At 38.8% G+C, this 12,171-nt stretch overlaps 1 protein-coding gene across 1 annotated transcript; it reads left to right on the top strand.

Annotated features, from left to right (window-relative positions):
- The first annotated feature begins 1,981 nt into the window (after positions 1-1,981).
- LOC139124365 (galactosylceramide sulfotransferase-like) lies at positions 1,982-4,888 on the top strand. Its single transcript, XM_070690506.1, has 3 exons — positions 1,982-2,247; positions 3,060-3,171; positions 3,593-4,888. The coding sequence occupies exons 1-3, from the start codon at positions 2,226-2,228 to the stop codon at positions 4,608-4,610; spliced, it is 1,152 nt and encodes a 383-aa protein (XP_070546607.1). The 5' UTR covers positions 1,982-2,225; the 3' UTR covers positions 4,611-4,888.
- Positions 4,889-12,171: the final 7,283 nt, after the last annotated feature.

Raw genomic sequence — 12,171 nt, 5'->3', positions numbered from 1 at the left:
TGACGTATATTTTAGAAATTGATAACAAATTCTCAGGGTAAGCTAATAATGTTGATATCATGGAATGTGGTCTTGATATTTACCCCAACAGGGAAATCCATAATGAATCACTATCTTATACTGACGATGAAGCCACCTGACTGGCATGCACACTTTGCGAGAATAGCTCATATGGCAATGACTGTGATTGTAGGGGAGCTACTGCCGGTAACTTGTTTACAGTGGAAATTGTTCCTGTTGTAGGATTTTCCACGATCAGGTGTGATGATAAAATTCAGCAGACAAATTCCTATAAATAATACAAAATACAAAATATCCAATGGGAAAGAAGATGACTTAATATCACAAAAAGAAATCATCCATTCCAGAAATGAGTCTAAACAAATATGTCATGATGTCTATGCGCTCAGCTATATTTCTGTTGACAATGAACGTCATTGGTATAGCAACCAACCTCATCACAGGATTTAACTAATGTAATAACTACTCATGATTCGGTAATGTATCTGATTTACCATTGCAGGATACTTGTCTCATCAAATCCGAAAATATCGATTTGGAGAGCAGAATTGCAACACTAGAATGACAAAATCATGTGTGATTTCTTATAGTGTGGTTAGCTCATATGCTACATACTCATCGCTATTAAATTATTCAGATCATGTTGAAAGGTGGATTATTGATGAAGTGACAGCAGGGGCCACGGCTAGTCCATTTTCGCTAACCCCTTCGTTGCTCAACTTAGTACCTCACCCATTCAGGCAGTGGACAAAAAAGATAGCGTCGATCGATAGGCGCATAGCCTTCAATCTACGCTTTCCGACAGCTTTCTTACAGCGTGGTTGGCTGATATACTAATTAGCTTCAAAATTGCCATACTCTATCACAAAAAACACCAATAGACATTGAACTATTCAAATGGGGCTACAGCTGGTACATTTTCATCTAATCCCCTCGACACGCCACTCAGTAGCTCACTCATTCGGAAAGTGGAGAAAAATGATAGCGTCAATCGATAGGCGCCTAGTCTTCAATCTAAGCTTTTAAATCGATCATTCAGTAAATGGTGGACTCCAAAACGGATAATATCTTGGTTAGAATTTTCATCTTTAATATCCATCCAACCAATGATAATTCTACGTCTATGGAGACTCAAAAAGGGAATGGGTGCCCATTGCTTAAGCTTGATTTAAGCAGCGCTTATCGGCAATTACCGATCCAGCTGACTTCCATTTTCTGTAATAAACTCGGCGAAACTTATTATTCTTTGACCTCACGTTGTCTTTTGGCTTAAGAACTGCTGCCCTGGCTTGCCAACGTATCACAAATGCAGTTATACATATATTCGATGCGAGGGTATGATTGTATCCATCATTCGGAAGACTTTGGTGAAGCAGAGAATCCTGACAAAGCCAAAGCTGTCTCCCTCTGATTAATAACGAATTTTATTGAATTCCCTCACAATAACTATGCTCTACACCGCACTCCCGTAGTGTTTTTATTTTATATTATTAATTTTGACTGTGATATTTCAAATAAACTATCGACGAAGATACAATTGGAAACATGCTAGGATCACTATGACCTTGCATCGCTCGTTTTATTTTATACAACTTATTGATCGTTAGCCACACGTGGCTCGAAAGAAACACGCCATTGCTTTTCACAGTGACAAACATGTATCTCTATAGCACAAACACAGCAACGATTCCATGGCCCAGCGAAAGAGGGGCGTATTTTCCGTACTGTAACATAGGCGATACGCCCCTCTTACACTAGGCCATCGTATTGTCAAAAGTACAGTGTTGTATTTCTGATTCTAAACTGAGAGATCCCAATTTTCACAAACAAATTGTGCGCTCGATGCCATTATATCACCTACAGAGATTTATCTTTTCAGCACACTGTCTGCATATGACAATAAATATTAATAGCCACTGCTCTGTTATTAAGGTTACGATGTTAAAAGGAAAATCTCGAATGTTCGTTTAATCTTTAAAACATGAAAGGCTTGCGTGTTTGCTTTTCCGCAAGCTGTTACATCTGCAGAAAATGGTGATATCTATCAGTGAATTTTGACTATAAATCGGGTGAAGTCGTTCAGCGTGTTAGATGCTGTTCGTTGTCAGCCGAGTGGAAATATCTTAATATTACTGGGAGTCTGCGGAACTACTACAGTCTTTGCAGATTCGCATTTTAAAAGGCAACCCTCAAAAGTAACGACCATGAAGTCAACCCCTTCAAAAGGTAAGATATGCAATGCCAGTTTTGCCATCTTAATAATACATTTTTGACACTTAACCTTTCCATTTCACAGGACAATGGCACGAATAATGACACGTATTGCTTCTCCCTGATTTTATCGGAAACTCGATTGGAACTAATTTTGGATAATTGGATAGTGAAGTAATATGAGCTAAATCAGCAAATATAAGCTCATCTGTTTTTCTTTCTAAGCAATACACTTGTTTTTATGGGTAATTTCTGATGTCGTAACATTCAGCCGTAGGGCACATCACACTTTTGAGATATTTGAAAAATATATAGTTCCAATTATCCCATATGAGTTTCAATTGTGTTCGGAAAATTTAGTACACTAAAATGCAGGAAAGTTAAAAGTTTTTCTTAGCAAAATCCCTGCGATTCGATTCATTTAGGCGCAGCTAGAAACGTTTGCCGATATTTTTCACAAGTGACAATGCTATAATTATCGATTAGCTCCCTCCCTCCCTTCCGCCCTCCCTCTCTCCCTCCCCTGCCTCCCTCCCTCCCTCCCTACCTACCTACCTACTATCATACGTACGTACATACGTATATACATACGTGCACACATACATACGTACGAACGTACAAACATACATACATACATACATACATACATACATACATACATACATACTACATACATACATACATACATACATACATACATACATACATACAGACAGACAGACAGACAGACAGACAGACAGACAGACAGACAGACATACAGACATACAGACATAGATAGTTAAAGTCGTATTTGTTCTCTGCTGTTCAGTCCTGTGTTTCTATTACAGTGACGTGCGGCTGTAGCAGAACCAACATGTTGATTTTCGTCGTTGGTATGGTTTCTTTGTTGTCAGCACTTTCTTGGAATAACCTTACCAGAATTTCACGGATGATCATTCTGTGAGTGATTTCTCATTCTTTTGCATCGAAGTCGAAGAGTATACATTTTTATCCAAACCTCATAATTTGATATACAGAACAAGACTCCATGTAAACTGCCAAACCACCGCTCATAATCGTTTTGTGTCATATAACCATAGTTCGTGCCTCGCAATATATGAACTTCCAGCGATCATACTATTCTCTTTCAAGGACATAACAATAATATTGAGAGCTTTATATATCCGCTTCAAGATGAGTCCCTAAAGAAGTAGGTCAAAATAAAAGTTTGGCAGTCCTAATATCTGTCCCTGAGATTATATCACTTTCTCTACTAATCCATATTTACGTTGATGATGCCAAATGTTACTTTTGTTGCCAATATTTCCTGACATATACTCAAAATGTATTGCATTCTGTTCTTTTCATTGTTTTGCTTAAGCCCGAACCATCTAACGGATGAACACACAAACACCAACATAAGTGGCAAGGGCCAATCTTACAGCAAAACATCTTCCTACGATGATGTAACCTCATCGACTCGATCTTGCAAACCCTTGACAAAATTCGTCTTCGTAAAACCAGAAAAGACAGGTGGAAGCACAGTGTCTTCGTTGTTGCTTCGTTTTGGTATGAAGAATAAACTTGTGGCAGCCTTGAAAAAATTAACCATTGAAGACTATCTTATAAGACTGGACAAGAAGAATCATCGTCTCGGGATTTTATACTATAATTGTAGCGATTTTCCAGGATATGATTATATTTGTTTGCACATTGACATGTATGATCGCCTGTCACTTAAACGTATCATTCCAAATGCTAAGTATTTCACGATTGTACGATCGCCATACACACATCTGAAATCACGGTTTTATTACAGTAGAAGAGGTATGAACCTTGCGATGTCACCAGACCCTTTCGCGCGATATCTAAGTGACCTCTTGGAAGACATCAAAGTTGACAAATCATTACTACATTGGACAAACTCCTTTTCCACCCGCTTTGGCCTAGATGTTTATGCAAACAAGACATCTTCACTTGCAGCGTTAGAAAGACTGAACGGAGAGCTCGACCTTGTCATGCTTTTGGAGTACTTCGACGAGTCGCTTGTTTTACTCAAAAAGACAATGTGTTGGAACTTTGAGGACGTTATCTATAATTCTTGCAAAGTGCACACCAAGTATCAACCACCGATCAACAATCAAATGCGAGATATTATAACAGAATTATCACCTGCAGATATACGCTTGTACAACTTTTTCAACAATACTTTCTGGAGAAGGGTTGCGAACTATGATAGCGACTTTGAAGCTGATCTTGCTAAACTCAGATCCGTACAGAACGCTGCGAAGGTCAGGTGCCAGAAAGATCGGGACCGTGATTTTTGCCATAGATTGCAGTCGGACGTCGCCGAACTCAATAACAAGGTGTATGAAGAACAAATGAAATGGCTCTGCTGAAGTCTATATCGGCCGCGGCAAAATAGCATCACCATAGCTATTGACGTGGCTATCGTAACTCTTTGTGATAGTGGTGTACTGTCATCTGGTGTTTGATGTAAGAAGATAACGATGGGTAGCGGCTCTGTCTCTTAGGAAAAATATAGGTATCTTTTTAGCTAAATGTCATTACACTCAATCGCCTAGCATGAATGCGTTACCTTTGTATTTTAACATGCAAACTTAATTATGGCTAGCTACGGTAACCCATTCAAACGCATGTTTTGGCTGGAATCCCCAATGACAAATACTTTTTGCACAATTTATCATGATGTCCTAGTAAAATACTAATAGATTTGCAAGGAACGTTTCATTCTAGTGGTAATGTTGATTGACACTGTAGAATGAATAATTTGAAATTCAAATCCTGTCGCAGTAGCGAAAAGTCATTTCAATCCTTTGAATGCTGACAAAACTGTGCAGAATCAATCCAGAAACTACATGCCATTATCCACCGTTACTATTCTTTCCAATTGTTCTACTACAATGCAGAATCTTCTTTCAGTGTGTCACGCTGTGAAGGATTAAATTTAAACATACTCTAATATTGCATAATATATACTCTGCAGGCAAAGGCGGCATTGCCTTCGCTTGATGCAGTTCCATATTTCTCTAGTAAAGGCGTTGTTTTTTCTTGCAAGTGTTTTTATGCGTCTGTTCATTAATTCCACAAGCTATGAATTGATAAATTTTGTTAGGTATAAGCAGGTAGTATGGGTAGGTATTGGACAAAACAACAAAGAGAAAGACAGACAGACAAAAAAATCTACACGCATACATACATATACATACATTCATATATATATATATATATATATATATATATATATATATATATATATATATATATATATATATATATATATATATGTTTATTTATTCAAAACTTCAACACAGATGCAAGTACTATATCAAAAAGAAAGTTCCATCGACACTAACAGGAGGGTTTCGGTAATTTCGAGAAGTTACACACAAAAACTCTAACGGATGTGAATGAAGGTGAGTCGACTTTCTCACTCAAAGTGATTTTAATGCTAAGACTGTAATTCTTCATTCACTGCGCAGTGCATTGAAGTGAAATGAAATTATAATTTCTCTGGTAATTATTCATAGGCTGTGTTGGAATACTCATTAGATTTGAAACACACAACTTACGCAAATAAAATATTGAAGGGCATCTTCTTCAACTACAATTTAAATGCAAGAAATCACAGACGGCTAAATGAGTTTTAACTAGGAGAAAAAATACAACAACACCAATAATGTAATTTTATAAACTATCTGATGGTAACGCCTTGATGAATGCAAAGCAGAGAAACCAGTTCACTTCTAGCTTATTCGTCTATCAGGACTGGTTATAATCACTAAGATGCGTAATTAGATATATAATAGAGTGAAATCATCTTAAATGTGACAGGATGTTAATTAAACACATTTCTAGTGTTCTTTTCTGTCCCAAAAACTCTACAATCACAATTCCAACTTACCTAAGTACACATTTCTTTTCGTAGTTCAGAAACTAGATTTATGCTGTGCAACAATATCAGCAATTGTAAACGGGTAAACGGTTTCGAAATAAGGTTATGTACAATAAAGATCCACGGGTAGTAGTCTGATCCTGAGTCTACATCCTGTACTTAGTTTCTGTCACACCAGTGAACATAGATTTTTTATCACGTGGTTTGTTTGTTTACATTTTTAAATTTGCACTGTTGTTCCAATGTAAGCGATAATTCATGAGGGGAACGCTCCATTAACTTGGACGTACCCGAGTAACCCGAGTTGGTTATCAGAGGATTAATCTCTATGTCAACATATGCGAACAGATTATCTTTTAGTGTAAACAAAACATTAGCACTGTCGGAACTACTTTTAGCAGGGCCAATGCCAGTCGGCGCCTGACTTGATGATGCCCCCCCCCCCCCTGTCCGGCACTCAGGATTTCCGACCAGCGTTGAAAGTGCCGTCCAGCACTTGCTGTTACTTTGAGGCCATCATTTAATTCATAAAATTGCATGAAGAGTTTACAAAAACGAGTGTACTATAGAATCCCTTTCAAATAAAATGCTGCTTAAACAATACTAGCAGTTAATTAACGTACGCTGATTTTGCATACGAAAAGCTATTTTTGTGTTTATACCCCTATAAAAGAAAGTACGGTAGCGAAAATCAGCACAACAAAACAGGACTTCAGCACAACAAAACAGGACTTTTACTAAAACGTGCTCTTTCAATTTCAGTTCAGACTATCATTGCGGAAAGGTGCGTGCAATGCAATGAAAGTCACGAGCAAACCTTGGTGTCAACGGATCCAGTCTTTGAATTATCAATGAACACTCACTTATGTTTCTGGTCAAAAGCCAACGGCTACTTGTCCATCGCAACAGGCCTCTCTGTTTGAATCCGCGTGTTCATTTTTAGCCGGATGCCCGCCAAATTGACTGGCTACTTCCGTATTTTGGCCGACTACTTTTCAGCAATGTTTCGCTCTCTAGCCCCGAAATTCTGGTTTTGATAATAATATTTTGATATATTTGTTGTCTTGCAAGCCGGAGATAACATTTCAGAAGTGCCTATGTGGCTATATGTAATCTGGCAATTTACGCGGTGAACTTGTTGCTATCTAGTATCAGCCTGTAGTACCGCGATCTGCGAACGTGTACTGTACTGGGAATCGCTCTCGAGGTCATCCTTGCTTTCCCGACTACAGCCCGAATTATTCCGACGTTCACATCGGGTGCAGCTTACCATTGGACTGACGTTACGCCCGCCAATAGCCGGCCGTTTCCGAATAAAGCCGACGTTTGTTTCTCTCAAACGCGAAAGAGAAGAAAGTCTCAAACGCGGAAGAGAAAGTCGACGCTCCAGAGCTTTTGTTTTCTGCGTATGAGTTGGGCCTCGTCTGATTGGTAGGTTTTTGATCAAATGTAAAGCAACCAAAAGTTACTGAGTCTCATTTTTCATACTTTTGAAACGCCACGTCAATCCATCATAGATGATTTCCGTTTTCACATTGGTACGGATGAAATTGCTTTTGCTTCGAGATATAAATATCTCGGTATTATGTTTGACGAGTTCTTAGATTTTTCAGTAACTGCCGAAGCACAAGCTGATTCTGCTGGTAGGGCTCTGGGATTGATTTGCTCAAAATTTAAATATCTAAACAACATGGGGTTTAATACTTTCACTAAACTGTTTAATGCCTCTGTAACTCCTATTCTTGATTATTGTTCATCAATCTGGGGCTATGAGAACTTTCTTTTTCCTGAATTAGTCCAAAACAGGGCACTGCGTTATTTTCTGGGAGTACATAAATTTGCGCCTAAACTTGCTGTTCTTGGAGATACCGGCTGGGACATGTGTATCACTCGTAGATGGGTTAATATGGTTCGTTACTGGGACAGACTGAATTGTTTGGATGAAAATAGATTGACCAAGAAATTTTTTTATGGGATAATTACTTGTGTCCTGGAAATTGGTCAGCAGAGTTGCATAATATTTTTGAAAGTTTAGACATTGATGATGTGACACCTTGTGACATAGATAGGGTCAAGGAGAACAAACAATTAAGTTGTGTTGAAAATTGGTACAATAATGTATTAAATAAACCCAAACTCCGTACTTATTCCACTTTTAAGACAGAGTACAGCCCTGAAGTCTACCTAAACTTGGACTTATCTCGATCAGAAAGGTCTCTGTTTGCCCAGTTTCGCTTTGGTATCCTTCCTCTCAGGGTTGAAACAGGGCGATATAGAGGCGAGGCAGTGGCCAATCGTACATGTAAACTATGTGATTCGAATGATGTCGAGGATGAAGTTCATTTATTTTCCATTGCTCATTGTATGATGACTTACGGTTTTCTTTATATAATTCTGTCAGTGAATCTTGTCCTGAATTTTTTTCTCACGATGATATATGTAAGCTAAAACATATCATGGTAAATCACCCAAGAGTTACCTCAAAATTCATTAATAGAGCTTTTAATAGGCGACGAAATGTTTTGTATGTTCCTAATTAGTGATTTGTGAGATTTCTTTGTTTTTCTAATTATATAGCATCCTCAATGATTTGTTAAATGAATTATATTTCATAGTGACTTATAAGCCCGATGGGCTGGGTAATTCATCCTGTATTTTTCTCTTTGAGTTATATACTTTGGTAATTACATGTCACTATAATAAACATACTACTACTACTACTACATAGATCTACATCGCGTTTTGTGGAGGGGCCGTGGTTTAAACGGAAGGGAAAGTCTACGTGGGAGTCTACGCTTGAAAACGTTGATTTTCTGCGTAAGAGTAGGACTTTGTCTGTTGGTTTTGGGAGGTTTTAGATCAAATCTAAATAAACAAACAATTACTTGGTCTCATTTTTCGTACTTTTGAAACGCTACGTCGATCACAGTGTCAAATTTCAGGTCGACCACAGTCCCTCCATCCACCGGTCTGGAAACGCCTATTGTAAAAGGTGTCAATCACCTGGACCGCACAGCCAAACCGCCATACGAGGGGCAGTCACGTGATAATGCGTAGCTTGGGTTCGTCCTGCATGCCACAGTCCCGATTGTGTGTACGCTTTTCTCGAATTTTCGCTGTTTTGGGCTCTATTAAGTGTTCTCTGCGTCTATCTACGACACGAAGACAGAAATCATCATATCTTGAAACGGTGTTTGTTTTTCGTGATCCTTCTCCCATCGTAAATGATGATAGTGTGCGATAATTTCTGGGGTTGATCGCTGCGAGTGTGTTGACGTAGCACAAGCAATTAACGGCTGGAATCAAACCGGAAAATTTGTCGTCGCTTTCTCTTGCAATGCTAGTATTCAGTGCCTCCAAATATGATAAAATATGTTTTTTGTGTAATATTCTGTGAAATCATGTCTGTTAACTGAGCAGAATAGGAAAGACAACTGCAGAAATGCATGGCAGAGAGGCTGTGGGTCGACCGACATTGCATTATGTGTAAGCTTACTGTGTCACAATCGACTAATCGACTGCAGGTGTGTTGTGCACATACGGTGTCGTACAGGCTGACGTTGGGTGTCGTCAATTTGGAATTTTATCAAACATGAACACTGGAATTTAGCTATCTTTTTCAATTATATTCAACATCACCAAAAATCAATGGTAAGCTCGCGAATTCGTTTTATTGTGAAATTAATATCGTGAATTAAATCACTGAAAATTGTGCCGTCCGCCGACCGGCCTCGTTCTGCCTCTACTATTTCTCCTTTCTTATAATATGTACGAGTGGCCATACTGTTTACAGACGGATCCGGCTAGCAATTCATTGACTTAAATTCGCTCTATACGAGATGTAATGTCACAGATACGCGCAGCTCTTGGAGTCCTTACTCACTCGTTACGTTGTTTGCAAGTGCAAGAAAAATATCGCTACATGGAAAGAACGTACCATGCTGTTCTGATCACATTTGCATATATGATCAATGCGCGTTACTGAAGTGAAGCGTCTGAAAATAGGAAACTTGAATGAAAATGAACGAAGAACGATATTTTGTTTCATCATATTTCTAAAACTTAGTTTAGAGCCTAAATTAAAGAATAAACTAGATTACTTGCATTGAAAAGGGCAGTTCACTTTTTCCTGTCAACATAGTTCCATGTCCAAGCATATGTGTGTGCCCGTGGTATTGAGTGAGTCGTTACAGCCCTGACGTTCCTATCATAGCACCAGCTCGATAAGATAATCGCAACAATGGAAAATTAACACCTTGGGGATTAAAAGTCTCTGTTTGTCACCCGAGTTGGCAGGCAGCAACTCGGGTTTCAGGTACCATCAAAGTTAATGGAGCCTTCCCCTAATGTGACAATTACAAGTAAAGATGACGGGCCATCATGTGCAGTACCCTACTAAAATTACTCCATGAGTGATATCATGAGTGATATCTACCAATCTAGCAAGTACATTTCAGCGATTTTCGATCATCAGCAAAAGGGGCAGGCCTGGCGTCAACGCGCGCGAAAGGCGGGAAATGTGGCCAGCGCCAGTGGATCAAGGAAGACAACGCATTGTCTGAGGTTAAGTATGTAAACACTGGTTGGTTTTTGCATTAGCTTTTTTATTAGAGAAATTAGTAACAAGTACTCAGAGCAAGCTAACAATATTGATAACATGGAATCTGGCCTTGACATTGACTCAGATATATCAGAAACAGTGAAAATACTACCGCACAATAATTCGATAAAACTATTTCAACTTCGCCGATCCTTACATCTATTAACGCCTGTTAACCCTTTACGAAAAGAGCCATCTCTATTACTATGTGTAAATATAGTTAGTTTGCTCACAGTGTTAGATAATAAGGGGATTATTAACTATGAATTTTCTGACCATAATTATGACAATGCGGTCCATGATATGCTCACCCAAAATCTCCCCGACACACGGACCGTGGCTGACCCTTACCTCCATGGTTTGACCACAGTCTATTGCTTGATGGAAATTAAGACTCAAATTGAAATTATCGAACCGTTTTGGCCCTGCAATGCAAGGGGGCACTTGACCGTGTGTACCTAGATGTGTATATAGCATCAACGGCATATTGTTGACTGACTGCACTATCGATGGTCCGCATCAAACTGTAGTACAGGAGAAAATTTACACAGCACATATTTCCATGGACTTTTTCCATTTTTTTTTTTGGAATTCATATTATACCTGCACTTATTGTGAGGGCACACTTCCCAAATTTAACAGGCCAGCTATTCATCAGTGGGGTGTGCGTTTTTACTGTTTCTAAAGAGTGTCGATCGACCTTGTTCTGCTGTTTTTGCTAAGACACTTCGCCGAGCATGGCATCCATAACAACCAACGTAGTAACATTCCAAGAAGATTTTATTTTCTGACATTTGGATACTGCATGCCCTCTGCTTTTAAAGAAATTAACATCAATCCTCTTTCATTGGTCAATAGGCACGGTATTTAAACGTTTTGAATTTAATGTCGGTTACGCCAGGGCAGATGTATTTGCAGCACGCGTGGAGTGTTGGCAAGTGATGAAGCAAACACTCGTTCCGTTGTCTACCATATCCTGGCCCCTAAAACGACTAAGGCAGATTTGAATTTTGAATTTGTGGATGTAATAAATATTTTAGATAATTTTCTTTAACTGCAAGGCTATGATCAAATGACCAAATCATTCGTTTTTCCGAACGATCGAATACACAGACTCTGTCTTTCTCATGAGGTGAGGTGAGATGAGATGAGGTATGACGTATGAAGCTATGTCATAAGTACGGGCCGGAAGTAGCAGTTATACATTTAAAATATGAATTTCTAGTAGCAGTCAATACAGGAAGCTATAGTAGTCGTAAATCGAGTGGAGTCTTACGCAGAACTGGCTTCGACCGTTTTCAGTTTTTGTGCCAGATATTGGTACGACAAAGCGTCTGTTCAGTTTTGTCGTACCGTAGTCACATGGCAATTGTCAAGTGGTATTAGACTTTGAAAATACCCACAATCTTTCCGGAACCACAGCCACTCATAGAGAGACTTACAT

The sequence above is a fragment of the Ptychodera flava genome (genome assembly GCF_041260155.1).
Source record: "Ptychodera flava strain L36383 chromosome 23 unlocalized genomic scaffold, AS_Pfla_20210202 Scaffold_23__1_contigs__length_28996876_pilon, whole genome shotgun sequence".
In the NCBI taxonomy this organism is placed as follows: domain Eukaryota; kingdom Metazoa; phylum Hemichordata; class Enteropneusta; family Ptychoderidae; genus Ptychodera; species Ptychodera flava.
The sequence above is the reverse complement of the archived record's forward strand: the minus strand, read 5'-3'. Positions and strand labels throughout refer to the sequence as shown.